The sequence below is a fragment of the Podarcis gaigeae genome, assembly GCF_964106915.1.
Source record: "Podarcis gaigeae genome assembly, chromosome: 1".
NCBI classification, from domain to species: Eukaryota; Metazoa; Chordata; class Lepidosauria; order Squamata; family Lacertidae; genus Podarcis; species Podarcis gaigeae.
Window position 1 is genome coordinate 108,923,651 of NC_139678.1, and position 20,493 is coordinate 108,944,143.

Here is a 20,493-nt window from a genome sequence, read left to right on the forward strand (position 1 = left end):
CTGGTTCGCCAGATTTCCCATATCCTCTTTCTCTGAAGACTATTGACCAAGAATTCTTCACACACATGAAATGGGGGTGAGGTACAAAAGTCAGCTTTCACCTTCAGTGAACAGTTCAGAAGGGGAACTGCTGACCAGGGCTTTCCAAGGCTTCTCTTTATTGCTGCTTCTTAGAGCGTACAAAGTCTTCTACATAATAGCTTCTATATTTTGCTAGGATATTAGGAAGTAAGAATACACACATCACAGAATCTCTTCACATTATACTATTCTCTGCAAAGCCACATTTTGTTTTGCATTTAACTTAGCATCTTGTTCATGCCTACAATTATCAAAAATAACATCTAGGATATTACGAAGCTGTTTTAATGAACAATGTGGTTATGTGTCCACCCGTCCCCAAAGATTAAAAAAGCTTTCCTATTATAACAGAAGACAGAACCTGAAAGACTTGTTCTCACATCCCCTGGAGACCATAAAACTAAATATCCACCGCATAGTTTTACTTGCGTCATGCCCAACTGAAATACTGGACAGTACACAAATTTTGATCTCCATCACATGCAGGCACACAAACAATCATGGGAACTTGGGAGCTTAGCTGTACATCTGCTCTCTGTTTATTGTTTCTAGAACAGAAACATCTCCCTTTTAAAATAAAATACTTTTTATTTGCACAAGATCAGATAAATACAAAAAGGACAAAAAGAAATATTTGGAATGCTATTAATGAATGACTACTTGGTACCTCTGAAATACACATCTACATATCTCCTAAAGAGGAAAATTAGTCTCCAGAGATATCTCTGAGTATACACAGAACCTGAAAACAATAGAATGTATTATATATTCCCAGACTGTGAGGAATATTCTCAAAACCAACCAACCAACCAACCAACCAGAAAAGAGGCAAACACAGGAGTGAAGGAATAATCTTTTATGTGAATGGTTTTCAAATCAAAAGAGGAGCATTCTCCCCAGCTTCAACTACTACATGGGATTTATAAACAATTCAGTATGGTACTTGAATTTGTAATCAATAACTGGCTTCAGGCACCAGGCCCATCGGCAGACCAACTTTGTGTTACCAAGATGGCTGCAAGCGTGGCATGAAGGCTGGCAACATCAACTCTGCCATGTAGGCATCCCTTGCAGATGACCGCAGTGCCAGGAGACAAGCAGTCAAGTTGTGTATCCATAGCAGTGACCAGAGGAGGGATGGCCGCTGGGATAAGAAATGCCATTGCCCATCTGCATCAGCACAACTGGATGACTTCCTCTGCCCCAACTGCAACAAAATATGTCTCTCCTGCATTGGTCTCTACAGCCACAGCGAGCGCTGCAACCTTCCAACAGCTTGCCCTCTCCCCCAAGGGTGCACCCAAGAGACAGATAGATGTCAACAAGCAACAGCAATTGCACCCCTAGCAACCAACCTGTGCTCATTTGCGTTGTTAAGAGGATTTGATAAATCAGCACAGTGAAAATCTTCAGAAGTAGTGTTACAAGACTAACTGTATCACACCATTACTGGCAAACCTCCTTTATCATGCTCCCATTCTTCCCACTGTAAAAACAAACATGCGGACAAAGGCCGTAGGTTCACATGACATTTTGACACACTAGGCAAAGTTGTCAGTGACTTGTTGCCATTTGTCACTTTTAGAGTACCATTTGTTTCAATTAAGACCATCCCAGATGCTGGGCAATCTTGAGACATTATTTCTATTTTTGGCAGAATCACACAGCACTGACTCTTACTAAAAATAGAGCTTCCTGCATGACAATTGCATCAGATTCCTGCATGGCAACTATAAGTATACCAAGCCTTTCTCTTGTTGCCCACCAATTCATGATTTTGTTCTATAACTTCCATACATCGTTAAATGCTTCCTTAAAGGAATATTTGTCCGGGTTCTGTGTTACCCTCCTTTCAAACTGTAAGTTTGACTACTTTCCTATGAAAGAAAGCTCAGAAACTAAAAACATGCAATAGAAAGGAAGTTTTAACAGTTAAGTGTGCGTCATATTCCCTTGGCAATAATGTGGAATTTCCAGTAGGCATTAATACTCTGTGTGGGTGCATCACATAGAATTTTTTCCTGCCTGGTTTGGAATGGGATTCCCATGAGAAGGGGAACCCAGGACATCTTAAAGACTAAATAATGGTTGCTCCCAAAGTTATCACCACTGAACTGCTTCTGGACATTGTGACATGGCAAACAAAACCGCAAAAAGCAACACAGATGAAAGCTCCCTCATGGCAGTTTGTCAGGTGATAAATTCTCATATTTGTTTTATTTCATTTATTTATTAAATTTGTATGTTACAACGTAAAGCTGCAACATAAATAGCACAAATTGCATAACAAAAAATAATTAAAACAGTTAACAACACAAATGAACACAAACCAATAAAAAATACATTCTCTAACAAGTTCCTAAACAATACCCCAGCCCACAAATACAAACTACAAAGTAATGTATAACATTCAAAAACAATTTTAAACAACACCACAGTTTCACTACAGCAAGTTTCAAACAAGCCAGCTTCTAAATCTAGGTACTAATGCTGTCTTAAATATTCAACACAACCCCTTGTACAGACAACACAGCAAGCTGTGATGAAGCAGAAATTGAAGCTTCCAAACTTCTTTTATTTATTTATTGAATTTGTATATACTGCCCTATACCCGGAGGTCTCAGGGCGGTTCACAGAACGAAACTCATCCTCTTGACTGCACTAGAAATGGACAAAGGAGAGTGAGCCCAAGATTCACAGTGGTTCGGTCCTGCTTATGTACATCGTGGTGAACAAATGAAAATCTCTTCTACACTGCACTATTAGGGGAACATTGTTATGTGGCGATAAGGGATGGAGCTTTCTCCATGGTGGTGCCCCACTTGCAGAATGCCCGCTCCTTACAAGCAAAATAAGTGACAACACTGTTATCATTTCAGCACCAAGTTAAAATTTGTTGGTTGTGTTAATTAAGTTACACTTGGGGTAGACGTACTGAAACCAGTGACTTGACTAACGAAAGTCAATGGGCCCAACTCAGAGAATGGCTTAGTCAGATACAACCAAACTTGTTTGCCCGTGAATTTTACGTGTTCGTAAGCTTGACGTTGTTTTTAGCTGCCTGTTTTTGATTAGCTGGTTCTACAGTTGTGTATCTATATTTTGTTTTATGCTGGGCCCCACCCTGGATGGTATCTGTGCTGATGGACAGCAAGTAAATCCTTCAAATAAACAACCGAAACTTATGGCTTAACATAATATGTAAATACAGCCATTGTTTGCGATCTTGTGCAATTCCTTTTGTTTCTCACTGATTAAGTTCTGTTTCCACTTTAACCCTGAGGAATTAAAGAAATTATACACAACAGATAATGTTTCACTAAATATTTGCCCAGAGTTCCGCTGATATCCTGGGGAACATCTATAATCCGAAACCAAACTCATTCAAACCCCACCCGCTGTATGTAGCTACAAATACTTTCGGATATTCCCAGAACTTCTTAAACATCAAAGAAACAAGAAGTAAACAGAAAGCTTATAACTACTTACTTGTTTTGAGATAGACCATTAGTATTGTCTATTCCAAGATGGGAAACCTGTGACCCTCCAGATGTTATTACACTACAACCACCATTATCCTTGCCCATTGGCTATACTGGCTGAGGCTGATGGGAACTGGAGTTCAATTGGACAGCCACAGGATGCCCATCCCAGTTCTATTCAGGTTGGCCCAAGCTCTCCAGGGTCTCTTTCAGCCATGTTACCTGATCCTATTTAACAGGCATTTATCAGGAAATTACACCTGAAATCCCATGCACGAAGAGCTATCCCAACTGAGCTCTATGCTCATCCCCAGCCATTTTACCAAGGTAAAAATATAGTGGCCCCTGGTGACAGAGCCTATAGAGAGGGCTGGCAAATGTTGCAGCAAATAACAAATGGATGAGAAGGAACAGAAATAATAGACTAAACCCAGTTGTTGTAAACTCTTGTGTTCTTTTGAAGAACACACAACACTTATTCTGTAACCAGAACTAAGATAAATTTTATGCAGAACTAATGATTGGTAAGCTGTTCAAGAGGAAGATTTAAGCCAGGAGGTAGCATTTTGTATGCAGAAAATCACGAGCATTAATTTTCTGTCACAGAAGGAAAAAAATGTAAAATCTTATTTTGTATGGCACTTTAAATGGACATATGGTTTTCTTTTATTTTTAAACACCATGGTGAAAGGCTATTCAGGCCACATTATCCAGAAGCTAAATATGTGATATGCTGCTGTTCTGCTCAGTTTGTATTCTAAAGCAGATGCTGTTTTTGAAGATGAACAGCAGATAAATGCAAACCAAATGTCTGACAAGGAGCAGCTTCAAATTATGCAAATATAGCGTGATCATAAAAGGAATAAGAATTCTTCCTAATGCCTATTTAAAGCTGACTCACACAGATGTTTCAAGTGGAAAACTCTGTCCACTGAATGTCCATGCCAAAAGGGAGTTTCCCACAGCTTATTTGCCTGTAGCACTTACAGTTTTAGATTTTGAAAATTAATAGAGAAATAAAATAAATTGCCAACCATGGTTTCCAACTCCAAGGCTCTTTACCCTGATCTTTGACAACAGAGATGCATATTTTCTGGACCAAGCCTATTTTTTAATCACTGAATTTTTTTTTGTAATTGTTAAGTTTTGAAAACTGTTTTCAATGCTGAATTTTAAATTGTTGTAACCCACCCACAGCCCACAGAGCGACGGGCAGATATTAAGTTAAAATCATTATCGTTTTGCAATCACAAGATTGGCCTTGTTAAGAACGTGGTTCAGTTGCATGTGGGTTTGGTTTTTTTGTTAAAGTTATTGCATGGCCGGAGAGAACTACCCTTAAAATAAACATTTACAATATCTTGCTTATTTGCTTAAAAGCATTTCTAAATCACTTAGTATTTTTGAAATCTGTAAGCGATGTAAACTATGTGATCCTGCCTGCAATTTTTATGTCTGCCTCAAAAAAATGATTTTTTTTTTTAAAAGTTACAGAAGTTTCCTTAAAATAATAATTGATGATGATGATGATGATGATGATGTGTCCAGCACAAATGCCCCAGATATCTATAATCTGGCAGGTTTTATCCACAAGGACTATTGTACTTTGAAGATTTCATCTACTTTCATCTCCAAAGAAAGTTATAACCATTTTTTAAAATTTCCAGCACCAAAGGGAGTGAGGAGGGCAGGTGGATGAAGCAGACTCAAATGAGCCATGAGCCAAACTGGTCAGGCTACAAAGGACTTGAGACCAAGACAGCGTGTTTTTCGTAGCACCAGGCTGCGGCCCAGATCCAATCTTGTGGCTGGTGTACAGCCCCGGGCAAAGGTGACATGAGCAACTTTAGCAAAGGGAAGTGGTGGCCAAGGACCATCCTAGGACTTCCTCCCCTGACAGGAAGGAAATATGAACACAACTGCGTTCTCCTAGAGTAGCTACAGTTCCTGATCAGCATCCTTTGCATCCTGATTTCCTGATCCAGCAGGATGAAGACCCATCTCAGGCCACAACAGAAAATATGGCAATGCCCCCATCATCATCACCACTGGACAGTCTGCACATGTGCAGCTATCAAACAGGGATTCTCGAGAACCAAAACAATGGTGCTTTTTGGCAGAATGCTGTGGGATATTTCCATGTACGTATATGCACACAGAAAGTGTTTGGTCCACCTAGTCCTGTATTATCCATTCTAACTGTTAGGAGCACTTCAAGTTCTTAGGCGGAGAGCCTTCTCATCACTCATCCACCTGATCCTTGCCATTGATGATGCCAAGGGTTAAATAACAAGAGCAAACTGTGCTGTTCATAGTTGCATCTCTGTGTTGGGAACATAGGAAGCTGCTTTTGTACCAGGTCAGACTGTTTGTTCATCTAGCTTAGCACTGTCTTCTCTAGGGTTTCCCAGACTTGAGTTGTTTTTGGACCACAATTCCCATCATCCCTGACCACTAGCCCTGCTAGCTAGGGATGATGGGAGTTGTAGTCTGACAACAGCTGGAGACCCAAGTTTGGGAAACCCTGGTCTACTCTACTCTAACCGGCAGAGATTCTTCCACATCACTTGCAAACCAAGCCCTTTGGTTTGCTGGATTAAACTGCATGCAAAGCACGCAAGCTACCACAGCTCCCCACAGTGCTACATCAACCGCTTTGCCTAGCACAGATTGGCAAGGGAGGAAAAGTTACGGAGGAAGCCCACAGCCTTGACAGGAAAGATCACAGTTCAATGATAGACCATGTGTCTTGCATGCAGAAGGGACCAGGTAAAATCCTAGGCAACTCCAGGCAGGGCTGGGAATGTTCCCTTTCTGGAACCCTGGTGAGCTGCTGGTAGTCAGTGCAGACTCTGCTGAGCTAGATGGACCAATGGCTCAGTATAAGGGAGCTTTCTATGTCCCAGACAGATGTATCCTGCAGTCTTCTCATGGAGGACCGTGTGGGGAAAAAATAAGGAGCAGAGATTGGAGCAAATTAAAATGGAACTCATGCAGCTGCCTTCCACTCAACACACACACACAGCACTCAAAGAATTATGGAAAGAAGCCCAAAATTCTGCCTTATTATGCAGTAAAAATGTTGGCAACTAGCCTAGAGGCTAACAAAACCTGCTGGACAGGGATTTTTTCCCCTCTCCTGGTTGGTTAGCAACCCTAATACAAAATGGACACCCCTACTTCAAACTGGAGGAGGAAGAACCTCATGTTGTGATATTCCTCCTTTTATTTAATTTTAAAAAACCTTGCAAGCAAAAAACTAGTACAGAAAATAAACAGGTAGTAGTACAAATTCCACCACCACCACACTTGACTGTGCTCTTTTCCACCTGCAAAGAGGTTTTTTTTTTTTAAGGAACAATGAATATGTGCATACTTGTCCATCTTTTGCTGCATGTATAGATCTAGTAGAAGGACCAGACTAAACAATATGACAAAGTTCTCTTTAAAAAAAAGAAAAGAATTGTAGCTGGTAGGGGAGATGATTAAATAACTAGCGCTTTCTTTTATTTTTCTGAAAGTAATGGGAGTCTGTTCCCTCTGCATAAATATTCTACAGGTTGTCCTCAATATAGCAATTTCAGATTCCCTCGATTTCTCATTATTCCAATCTTAAGCTCAGTTCTCCACATTTGCACATCAGTCTGAGGTGCGTTGGTTTTTTTAAAAAAAAGTTCTGATGTGCAAAAATCTTCAACCCTTTACTGCACATGTCTCCCAATACATTATTATATGCAATTTCACCCAGTACACTCATTTTTCAACTCTCCCCCCACCCCCCCGCACACTCGTGAACACCTAATTTGGTTGCAGAATTTCATTGCAAAATCTGGAGGAGTGTGAATTGAATGTCAAACAATGGCTGTGTTTGCATATCATTTTGGGAAGGGAGAAATGGGGGGGGGGTGTTTACTTTTAAATGCAAACTGAACCTAATTTCTCCCTAATCCTTAATCCTCAATATCATAGGGGTGTGTGTTTTTTTTGCTTTTTACCATTGTGATATTAATAATTGTAAAAATTTTTTTGTATGTTTTCTAATAGAAAGCCTGCTGAAAACATTTTAAAAGATAATACAGCAAAGTTTTAAAATCACTCTCGGTGGGATTTTAAGTCTTAAGACAATGTATATAGCAAACTCCTATACATACATTATTAGACAAATCTTTTCATTTATAATTTTAAGGAATTACAGGAGCATGTCATCTTTAAAAGGTTGGAAAAGTAAGACACTTTGGAAAAGCTCAGCAGACCACACTTTAAAAAAAACCCCCAAGGAGGAACATGTCCTCAATAAATATGGTGACTTACTATTACTCAATGCAATACAGTTGACTAAAAGGTCTAACACTTCCTTCTATAAATAGAAACACATCCTTTCATTTATACTGTAAGGGTTTATTTTTTTAAAAAAAAGAAACAGAACCAGCATCCTGTTTTCCTCCTGTAAATGCAGCTATGTAATTAGTATGCATGCTTTGTGCATCACTGTTTCCACAAATCCTTTCCAGTCTTCACCCTCCAACATGGCAAGTATTTTATTTTGGGGAGTGTTAGTTGCTGAGCTGCTAATTCCAGTTTTACTTACGTGGAATGTACCCCCCCCCCCCGCTCCTAAACACCACATTTTTTTCCCCTTTTAATGTAATGGTATGTCCATATCTTCTAAAAATCACAAGATCTGTGGAGGTAGGGAGGCTCACACCACACCATGTAATCTGCTCCCCTTCTCCTCTGTTCTGCCATTAAATAAAACAAAACCCTCTGATTAGTTTGGACTGACTTATTGTACCCTCCCCTCTTCGCAACCATTTGCCACTTCCTCTATTATTAGGCCTGGGTGGTGAATGAGAAATCGAAGTGCACTTCCATCCACGACATATATCTCAGTAATTCATTATCCTAATTTCTTTGGGGAGGAAAGAAGACCTTGTACAAATTTTATCGCTTCATAACCTCATCTTTCAACATCAAAAAAACTAAGATCATGGCCACTGGTCCCGTCACCTCCTGGCAAATAGAAGGGGAAGAAATGGAGGCAGTGAGAGATTTTACTTTCTTAGGCTCCATGATCACTGCAGATGGTGACAGCAGTCACGAAATTAAAAGACGCCTGCTTCTTGGGAGAAAAGCAATGATAAACCTAGAAAGCAGCTTAAAAAGCAGAGACATCACCTTGCCGACAAAGGTCCGTACAGGTTACAGACACTTCAGGTTACAGACTCTGCTAACCCAGAAATAGTACCTCAGGTTAAGAACTTTGCTTCAGGATGAGAACAGAAATCGTGTGGTTGCGGCACGGCGGCAGTGGAAGGCCCCTTTAGCTAAAGTGGTACCTCAGGTTAAGAACAGTTTCAGGTTAAGAACAGACCTTCAGAACGAATTAAGTGCTTAACCCGAGGTACCACTGTATAGTTAAAGCTATGGTTTTCCCTGTAGTGATGTATGGAAGTGAGAGCTGGACCATAAAGAGGGCTGATCACCAAAGAATTGATGCTTTTGAATTATGGTGCTGGAGGAGACTCAATATCAAACCTATCCATTCTGAAGCAAATCAGCCCTGAGTGCTCACTGGAAGGACAGATCCTGAAGCTGAGGATCCAATACTTTGGCCATCTCATGAGAAGAGAAGATTCCCTGGAAAAGCCCCTGATGTTGAGAAAGATAGAAGGCACAAGGAGAAGGGGACGACAGAGGACGAAATGGTTGGACAGTGTTCTCGAAGCTACTAACATGAGTTTGACCAAACTGCAGGAGGCAGTGGAAGACAGGAGTGCCTGGCGTGCTCTGGTCCATGGGGTCACAAAGAGTCGGACATGACTAAACGACTAAACAACAACAACCTCATCTTACCACCGAACCATCCATCCTTCAAGGGAAAGAAAGAAAGAAAGAAAGAAAGAAAGAAAGAAAGAAAGAAAGAAAGAAAGAAGCCAAACCTAAAGTCTTGCAAGAAAGCAACACATGTACATAGAAGGTATCAGTACTAAGGTAACAAAGCATAAGCTGAAATGAAACGAACAGGTAAAAACATTAATGGAACGAAGAAGGGGGCAGTGTGCACAATGGACAGTGCAGTTTGACAGCCTGCTCAGAATGTACATGCTTTAAGCATGTCAGCAGCTTTGCCTATCTCACACAGTTAAGAATTAGGATGAATGTAGGAACTTTACATTTATTTATGAACACTTCCCCCCCCAAAGAAACTATCTAACCAGAATTAAAAATGTTTGTCTGCATTTGTGTGCATGTAAGTAGTATTAATTTCATTACATATAAAGCAACCAATATACTATTCCGTAAAAAAATATAATGAGTTGCCATTTCACTAATAAAAGAGTTTCTTTCTTTTTTATTAAAATGCTAGGCAGTGAGAAGGACCTATGCAACTCTCTTCCAACTATTTTCTGGAAAGGAGACACGACACACATGCGTCCCAACGTCACCCTCTCTCTTGGCTCAGTCCACCAATAATTCCACTTTTAAAAAACCGTTCTCTGTTATTTCTGCATCTCGGCTACTCCCCCGCTGCAAAACGCAAAGCCAAAGAGTGTGTCATATTATACACATGGAACTGAAGTATTACGTGTGTCACTGTACAGCGATTTATGGACGCATACCATTCTTATGGTGCCCTGTTTTAAGAAACAGAAATATCCACAAAGTATTCCTCTATCCATCCACTCCAGATATGGAACAACTGCTGACAGTCCACACAAACTCAGTTTCCAAATGGCATTATGCCAGAATTAAAAACAAACTATTGTTTTGTGTGAACAAGCAATGTGCTGGTGCATGGCCGACATGGTTTATTTAGAGAGATGTCAAATGGTTTATTTAGAGAGACAGTATGCACCAACAGGCTGTGCATTCAACATTTAACCATGGTTTGTTGTTAACTATTATTTAACGAGACATGCAAAACAGGCCATAGTTTGCTCTCAGACCACAGACTGAAACTGAGTCATGATTTTAATCTCTGTTCTGAGAGCCAGCTACGATAAGCAGTAACTGTAGCGATGCCAATGATTTGGCAATCAGGCCAGCAGGGCATGTTAGCTTACCCAACAAAAACCACTCCTAAACTCTTAGTAACATTCCACAGTTGTCACCGATATACAGGTTCAATGAAACACAATCTTTACCTAACTGTGACAAGGTTTTTTTCTCTAAACCAGGTTCTAGTTTAACCCACATCATCCTTGCTGTTGACAGCAGCAAAGAACAGTATGATGATTGATTACTGATACAGGGTTGATTCATGTGAACAAATACATTTTGTTGGAGCAAGTAATCCATGCCACTTTTTCCAAATACAATCCCATAAGTCAATTTGCTTTTTTAAAAAACCAGCTTCGGCAAACAGGTCCATTTCTAAACATGTTTTGTGGGTGACCTTTCAATAATAAGACACTTTAGCATTTGTATCCACGGGAATAATTTGATAAATCACCCAAATGAGTGGCCTGTTAATGCAAATATTTTACCTAATGTTTTGTCTTTTTCCAAATCTCTGGGTCACGCCAGTCTGCTGCACTGTTTCCAATACACCAAACCCTAAAAGATAGGCTGTGCTAAAATACCAGTGAAAGAAACATCCATTGACATTATCTGAGAAGCATCTGGATTTTATCTTCAATCTTTTGCAAAAAGAGAAAAAGGAAAAAAGGAAAGAAAGAAATCAGGACATAGCTAAACAATCTAAGTGGATGCAATGTGACAACAAAATGTTGAAATAAAGCAACCTGTTTCGCATCAGAAGTTCAGATGTCTGGTTTTAAAAATGTAAAAGGGCTTTATCCAAATTAAATATTTAAAAACTCATATACATGAGTGTAAATTTTTCCAGAATGCCAACTTTTGACATACCAGAAACAAGGTTACAACAAATGGTGTTAGCTGTGTAACTAACACCAAAAGCACAATTAGGAAACCAGTATCTGACGTGGTGACAGTATATTGACCCCTAAGGCTGTTTACAGAATACAGTACAAGTCAGCTACTAATTTTACCAATGCATTTTAAATTTTTGTTTAACTACCGTACTTTCATTTTCACGGGCTGAAGAAGCTCACTATTAAATCAGTATGCAGAGAAAGTCAAGTTAGTTGGTAGAGCACGATACTCTTAATTTGAGAGTTGTGGGTTTGAGCCCCACATTGGGGAAAAGACTCCTGCACTGTGGGTTGTTGGGACTAGGAGATTCTTGTGGCACCTTCCAATTCTACCATTCTATGATTCGAGGAAATAATTTCAGGACTACATTAACCTTTGCTTACCCATAGGTCTGAGTGCTCACTGGAAGGACAGATCGTGAAGCTGAGGCTCCAATACTTTGGCCACCTCATGAGAAGAGAAGACTCCCTGGAAAAGACCCTGATGTTGGGAAAGATGGAGGGCACAAGGAAAAGGGGACGACAGAGGACAAGATGGTTGGGCAGTGTTCTCGAAGCTACCAGCATGAGTTTGACCAAACTGTGGGAGGCAGTGCCTGGCGTGCTCTGGTCCATGGGGTCACGAAGAGTCGGACACAACTAAATGACTCAACAACAGCAACACCCAACAGCAAGTATTTCACAAGTTTCCACATCAGTTTTCAATCACCAAATCAGAGGCAAGCAATATCTTAAACAAAAGGCCACAATAGAACTGAAGCAGCCAATCAGGTACAGTGTAAAATATTTAAATACAGTGCATACCCAAATGTACATTACTGTATTCAGTTTGTGCCCAGTGAAGTAATATCTCCGTTTCCTAAAAGCAGGACGAAAAATGCAAACTCTCAAGATGCTTTGGGGATGATCAACAATATAAGGCATCAATTTACATGTTTTAAAGATCTGGTAATCTAACTGATGGCTCACGAAGCTATTACTCTTTAGGTTCCCGATTCATCAATTAATATAAAACATTTGAAAAGTTCTTTTTGATATATGCTTTTCAATATAGTATTTTAATATATATTAATATTCGTTTTAAATATATGCTTACCCAGATTCCCACACCCCGAGTTCATTTATCAGTTAGATTTGAATACCTAAATGTCTAAGTATGGACAACCTATTGATTCATCTTTGTGAATTTCAAAATTATGATGGCGACATGAACACTGAATGAATGGTTTCTTCTGATCTGAGACTTTATAAACCTGTACTAGAGAAAGAGAAGAAACCCCAATATTCCGGAGGGGAAACGCCAAGGCAAATTCAGTGCATATTTGCCACTTCTTGCTCACCAGGACTAGTACTGCAGTATTCTGTCATCAAAATCTCTCCTTTAATTCCATAGTTAAAATCTGATGAGAGTAAAAATGGGGGCAAGGGATGCCAGCATGTTACAGAGAACTTAACTCTGTTTGAAATTCAAGGTCTGAGTTAGATATGTTCATTATTATAGTTATTTTGCAAGTAACTTTGCTTTTTTGTCTTTCTATCTAAAACTTGTTGATAAAAGCTAACTTTAAGAAAAAGCAATTATACACCAAACTGCAACACAAAGTGGCATCTTTGATGAATATGCAACAGAACTTCATCAGGGGACAGGACATAAATTAAAAGTATTATTGTTATTGTAGTCTTCACTCTGAAAGGACTGACTACACCAACAAAATCCCAGCTACTTACCTTCTGAAAGCAAGCAGAGTTTCTATGACTGCATCAGAGTAATGACTACTTGTATAATGAGAAGGAGGGAGGAGGGAAGCCTCCGAGCTGTCACAACAAAAGTGAACTTTCTTCTGGGAACCCAACCTGTTGGTGTTGAGTAAACTATTCAAACCCTGCCTGTTCACTACACAAAGCCTATCCTTTACCAGCCGGCAATATTGCAAAGGGTGATTCTTTCAGCTGTTCCATGAACACGATTCCCAAAGGTTTACACAACTATGCCATAAACAAATTTGCTCTGGGCTGAGTTTTGGCAAGCTGGAAATCCTTCCACAACCACAACCACCTCCCTCTCCTGTGCTAGTTTTGGCTGCTTTTCAGCGTAAGGAACTGTAGAATGAAGAGCTGGCTGTTTGGACGATGGAAAAGAATTAAAACCAAGGACTACACCACTATAAATAGAGAGAGAGACCAGAGTGGGTTTTTATGCCAGGTAATTTTTGGGTGTGTTCCTTTTCATCCCAAGAAAAAGAAGAGTATTTCTCAAGCTTGCAATGTTCCTGTGATTTGTAATATTTATTCACAGGCACAGTAAGGCATCCTCACTATTAAGGACTGGAAGAGCAATATCAGGAGAACGATTTTTTAATACTTGCACAACCATAAGGGAAGAGAATGTTAAGGCTTCTCAATATCCCAATAAGCACCTCGGCTTCATAGTGTTTGGCCATTCTGATAAACAGAGAGCAGAATTTAGAAACGCAAGTAAACTTAGAAAGCACAGTCTTTGTGTTTCTAATTCATTCTAAGAGGCAATTTAGGGTCCTGCTTTTGTATTTACTTGCAGTCAAGGATAGTTATCAGCACCATATTTGTGGTACTGTCCAGGTCTAGGAAATAAAAACAGTATACAGTTAGGACTTTGGTTGTCTGAATTCTGTATTCTAGATATATTACCGTGGTGGCAACTCCTGCTTCTGCACCTACTGTAAGGATTACATGGTGCTCTGTGGCTCTAGGGTAGGGCCTGGGCAGGCACTGCACAGCAGAGCTAGTCAGCTGCTATGTGTTTATCTGCTACTCACCTCCTTACAGATTAGCCCACAAATGCTATTTAGGTGGCTCAGGCTTGAGCCCTGGCTGTTTGTGGCTGCACAGTCATACCAGTTCCCCTGGCAAGTGCAGGTAGCTTAATTACTCCCGTCTTTGCTCATCCTACTGGTTATTTCTAACTTCGGTTATTTTAATAAAGCTGCAGCGTTTAATCTCCAAATCTCATGTCCACCTCTTTTTACAATTTTGCACATCAATCTATTTGAACTAAAGCTGGACAGACAAAAGGCACCTCAGGCTTTACCTTGGTGGCAATTATTTCCATTCCAATACCACTTGGAAATGAGAGAAACAGAAGAACTACAAGTCTGGTCCTCTGTAACACACATTTTGACTCGTCTTTTATAATGATCACCAATTCTCATGAGTAAATCAATACGTTTGATGGTGAGTTGATGTGGCCTAGATGTGTGACACCAACATCTACAATTGTCAATGAATTCACAGCCATGATTTCAGCTGATAGGCCATACATGAGTGGTAGAGTATATGCTTTAAAAGCAAGAGGTCCAAGGTAGAATCCCTGCCATCTCCAAATAGCACTCTTGTCTCAAACCCCGGAGAGCAACTCCCAGTCACTGTAGTCAGTACAGTGGTACCTCAGGTTACAAACACTTCAGGTTATAGACTCTGCTAACCCGGAAGTAGTACCTTGGGTTAAGAACTGTGCTTCAGGTTGAGAACAGAAATCATGCGGCGCAGCAGCAGCGGGAGGCCCCATTAGCTAAAGTGGTACCTCAGGTTAAGAACAGTTTCAGGTTAAGAACAGACCTCCAGAACGAATGAAGTTCTTAACCCAACGTACCACTGTACTCAGTTAAACAGTCAATGGTCTCATTCACACATAAAGCTGAAATTTGAACCATAGTTTAGTGTTATGAGGACAAGTCACAGCAAGAATGAGGCTCATGCACCCTACCTGGCTCGTTCTTCTCCAAGAGGAGGTGGTTTAGAAGCTTTGGCTTCCATTTTAGAGTAGCCATGGTTTGTTCTTCATAACCACACCCAGACAAACTGAGGTTAATCACAACTGTGGTTTGTCAAAACAAGCCAATTTCAAACTGTAGTATATGAAGTTGGCTAGGTTAAAAAAACAACCATCCTGTTAAGATTAACTACAGTTTGCATTTCCAACAACACACTAAACTGCAGCCAATCTGAAGTGGAAGCAGAAGATTCTCGATCTTCTCTCAGCCACACAGGGGTTGGAGCAAGGAAAGCATGTAAGTCTGCAGTTTGCTGCACCTGACATGCAGCAAACCAAGGGAGCAATGGAGCAAGGGAACAACAACGCAAGGGAGATTTTAAAATCACTTTCCTGAATTGGCCGAGATACTACACACTTAACTTTTATATGTTCCCTAGGCCACAAATGTTGACCCACCTAATACTTAAAAAATAAAAAGCACCCACACACCTCCTATTATTACACAACATAGCTAAGCAAAGACACAATCTGCATCATTCTGCAATATCAGATCTGTTCTGCCTGTCTACCTAAACATTAAAACATATTAAGTAGCTTTTGCAAAAGTTGGTAAACTTGCAACGCTGTGCTAAACAATAGGGAGGTACTCAGGTATTCCTCTCCCTTCTTTAATTGTCTGATTTAACTCCGATTGAAAAACAGCTGCAAACAATTTAAATTGGAAGCATGTGAAAGTCAGTGCAATGACAACAAAGAAAACAATATTCATTGTTATCTGTACAACAGGAAGAGCCTGTTGCAAGCTTCCCACCACATTTCTGGTAAGATTAGTGGCTGAACCTGAACCTATTATGGTGAACGATTCCCAAAGCTTGCTTAATCTTCTGCTTACTTACTCAATGGGCACACAAACAGGAAGTATATTTCTAATACGTTTTGTGAGGAGCATATGATTATTTTCCAAAAGGATGCAATTTTTATGTTGGAAAGTTAGGGAAAGTATTCTGATTTTAAAAACAACCAAGTCAGAAAAGGACAGATGTCACATACACACACAAGACTATTTGCAGGGAATATTTGAAACTAAGCAATACAGCCATTTAGACTGAAACCATGGCAACTCTTGTGATCTGCTTCTACGTTCATCTTCTGATTTGTTTTTGGTCTATGTGCTAATTCAGATGTGCATGTACATGGTTTATCCTACACCACTCAGGGACTCATGTGAACATGTGAACTCTCTCTGTTGGGAGTAGGGGAATGTACTGGAGATGATGTGAAACTCTGACAGTTAGGGTGATCTGCACTGGTTTCTTTGGTCATTTAGGTTACCAAGCAATGGGCATGCATGCATTAACTCAGCTTCAGCTGCCTTCTTCTAGTCTTTTTAAACTTTCCCAAGTGCTTTGGACTATAATCAGCTCCAGCCAAACATGGCTAATGGTCTGGGGGTGAAGGGAACTGTAGTTCAAAACACCTGGATCGAACCAGGTTCGGAGAAGCTGCCTTATTCTATAGGATGAGTTAATGTTTCATTAGAGAGAGAGAGAGAGAGAGAGAGAGAGAATCAGAAATCAAAATCTCTTTGTACTTAGAAGACAAAACTCAGGACCGAAATGGCTAAGAGTTCCAGACCCTTCACTGCTCTCTTGTTACAATTCCAAGTGTTCTTAAGATGCACCACTATAACAGAAAAGGAAAAGTCACAAAGTCTTCCTCAGAAGCACACAAACAAAACGGCACTGCATCTTAAAGCAACACGGTTTAGGTTTCTAATTTAATCGAGGCAGAATTTGGGTAAGTCATCAGGCCACATCAGAAATTCTTTCGGCCACTGGTATTTTAAGGAATGTCAGAGCCTGGCTTCTGTTAGTCTAACACAGAACAAGCATTGTTCACACTGCTCTGTGGGCTGTTCAAAGACGCCTTTTAAATAAGACTGAGCCACGTTTCTCATACTAACAAAGTAGATTACTTAACATCCAGCACATCTTGGGCTTCCAAAGATTCGCCACCACCTCCCTGGCAAATGGCAGGTCTTGTCTTACAGGCTGTTAATCGTGCAGTTTTTAAGCTTATGAATAATACTAATGGTTCTTGGGTTTTATTGCAATATGAATTAATTGGGTGTTTCTTGTACAGCCTGTTGGAAGGGACTGTTTTATTTTAGGCTTCTGAGTTGTTTTGAACTGCCCTTGTTATTGAGCAATTACGAATTGACATTTGGTGATTTGTTTTACACTTTTCTGTGGTTGGATTGTTTCATGTATTGTTTTTATCCATTACTTTGATCTTTACTCACTGCCTTATTGTGATTTATATTCTACATAATGAGATACTATAGAGACCGTTTCTGATTTCTCTATACAGTGGTACCTCGGGTTAAGAACTTAATTCGTTCTGGAGGTCTGTTCTTAACCTGAAATTGTTCTTAACCTGAAGCACCACTTTAGCTAATGGGGCCTCCCGCTGCTGTCGCCACGCTGCCGCCGCACGATTTCTGTTCTCATCCTGAAGCAAAGTTCTTAACCTGAGGTAATATTTCTGGGTTAGCAACCTGAAGCGTCTGTAACCTGAAGTGTATGTAACCCAAGGTACCACTGTACTACCTCCACTGTCAAAGGTACTATGCCTCTGAATACCAGTTGCCAGAAACTACAGGAGGGGAGAGTTCTGTTGTGCTCAGGTCTTGTTTTTGGGCTTCCCAAAAGGCATCTTCTTTGGCCACTGTGAGAACACAAATGTTGGGACTGGGTTAACCACAGGCCTGATCCAGCAGGCTCTTCTGCATCTGGTATACCTGCACACTGTCTCGCCATAATGGTACATGCTCTTGTTATCTCCTGCTTGGACTACTGTGATGCGCTCTACATGGGACTGCCCTTTGAAGGTGTCTTGGAAACTACAACGGCCTCGGTCCTGTATACCTGAATGAGCATCTCCACCCCCATCATCCAGCCCGGACACTGAAGTCCAGCGCCGAGGGCCTTCTGGTGGTTCCCTTACTGCGAGAAGTGAGGTTACAGGAAACCAGGCAGAGGACCTTCTCAGTAGTGGCACCTGCCTTGTGGAACACCCTCCCATGAAGGCAATAAGCAACTATTTTACTTTTAAAAGACAACCCTGTTTAGGGAAATTTTTAATGTCTGACACTGTATTGTTTTTAATATTCAGTTGGAAGCCGCCCAGATTAGCTGGGGAAACCCAGCCAGATGGGCAGGGTATAAATTATTATTATTATTATTATTATTATTATTATTATTATTATTATTACTACTACTACTATCACAACTAATCCAGAATGCAGCTGCCAGACTGGTGACTGGGAGCGGCCACCGGGACCATATAGAACACCAGTCCTAAAACTTATACATTGGCTCCCAGTACATTTCCAAGCGCAATTCAAAGTGCTGAAGCTCTAAACAGCTTCAGCCCTGTATACCTCCATCGTTCATTCTGGAAACAGATCCAGCTCTGAGGACCTCCTGGCGGTTCCCTCACTGCAAGAAGTGAGGTTACAGGGACCAGAGTTGGATTTAAACTACTGTGGGATGCAAAAGTCCCTGTCAAAGGCCTCGCCTTCTGCCAGGTTTCAACCTTCCTCGCAATGCCACAAATCTTTCCACAAATGCCAAACATGCCCCAGTGTTATTCACAAACTCTTGTCCACTGCATTTTAATTGTGTTTATGAATAAGAAAGAATAATGCAGATATTACTCAGCAATCTTTCACAAGTCTTAAGAATTTGCTGAAGAAGCGTTCTCTCTCACATAGTTCTCAGTATAATTTTTGTTAAGAGTTCATGAGAGTCCTGCTGCACTCAGCCAAATCAACAAAAGAAAACAATTTTTCATCATATTCAGCAGCTGACAAACATTCAGGCTCCCTAGGGCAACACCTCCCAGATAGATGAAGATTGTTCTCTTAATCGCCGCAGAACCTTCAGATCATTCTTAAAGAAAAAACACAATATAACAGTGTTTATATATAAACAACTGGCATATAGCCACTGTTATCTATATGACATAAACTACTTACGCGCTAAATACTTTAACCCGCATTGCCTACCAGGCATGCTTACTCATGCATTAGTGTAGCAGTTGTTTCTTTTTCTTTTCAAAGCTGGCATCTTTTTTGTTATGCAAAACACAGGCCTTCAAGATGCAAATTTATGCTACATGTATAGGCGGTGACCATTTTAGATGATTTTAGATGCATCCAACTGACGTGTGATTGTCAATGAACAGGTCCTTTTAGATCTGGAAGAAGGTAGGACAGGGGCAGAGTAGAACGAGGCGGGGGGGCACGTTTATACATGCTGCACCAACGCATGTGGTGGCGGGGAACAGAATCCCCACGCAAAATGGTCGACGACTTTATCCAAAATTTTGTTTAGGCCTCAACAGGCTGCCCAAAGAAAACCATCTCCTTAGTTTTCACTGGAAAGATTGTTTTGAGATGGACTGTCTCCTAGCAGTAAAGCTGCTAGTAGGGTCCAGTATGGTTTCAAACTTAGAATAAGAAGAACCTTGTGTTTCCAACCAAAAGTCTGTGACTGTTTTAAGCCAGCGACTGGATGCAGTGGTAGGCTGGGTAAGGGTCAAAATATTGAGACAGAAGGTATCTAAGAGCACAGTGCTGTTCAGGGGCATTGTTTTGCCTATGGGTGCAATACTAGCTCACCAGATTTACATATTGCTAACTGCTTTATTGTATATTTATGCATTTAATATGCCTTCTGTAATAGTATGGTGTTCTTGCTCTTTACCGATTCCATTTCCTAACTGTTTTCACACCTAAAACAAAATCACAACACCGAATTGTCAAAACAGTTTTTCCAAGTATAAAAATGCTTAGCAGTAAGAGCTGTTTTCAAACTTAAGAATAAAAGCACCATACTATTACAGAAAGCACCCAAATGCATTTATATTTTCCTGCAGAACACACATATACACAATAACATATTCAGTAATATTCTCAAGTTTTGGACCTCTTTTCTCTCTTAAAATATACCTTCAACACATAGTCATCCATAAGCCCTATCATTTGTTTATAGACTTCTGACAGGACAGCATTCATCTTGAGCTAAATTCTACTTGCACACCCTTGTTTCTGCTCCTCATGTGCACATTATCTTCCCACACATCTTTTTTTTCCACCCTGGTAGCTACATTCCCCAACCCCCAAAAGCTCCCTTGATCTGCTTCCCACAGCAACACTCTCCAGTGGTGAAAGGCTACAACATCAGCACTGAAGATATTTCAAACACGCAATGAGGATTTC

General features: G+C 40.4%; 1 protein-coding gene across 9 annotated transcripts in view; it reads right to left on the bottom strand.

Annotated features, from left to right (window-relative positions):
- Positions 1 to 20,493, bottom strand: part of COBLL1 (cordon-bleu WH2 repeat protein like 1) — an 83,353-nt gene that overhangs the window by 54,704 nt on the left and 8,156 nt on the right. For 4 of the 9 annotated variants that reach the window (XM_083704488.1, XM_083704482.1, XM_083704484.1 and 1 more), the window contains exon 1: positions 18,652 to 18,863. The exons of 3 other annotated variants lie outside the window; for them this stretch is intronic. In XM_083704488.1, the coding sequence (XP_083560614.1) occupies positions 18,652 to 18,848 (197 nt within the window). In that variant the 5' untranslated portion in view covers positions 18,849 to 18,863. Of the gene's footprint in view, positions 1 to 13,186; positions 13,285 to 18,651; positions 18,864 to 19,248; positions 19,287 to 20,493 lie in introns of those variants that run through there. 2 more of the 9 variants (XM_083704483.1, XM_083704486.1) reach the window with 2 other exon arrangements.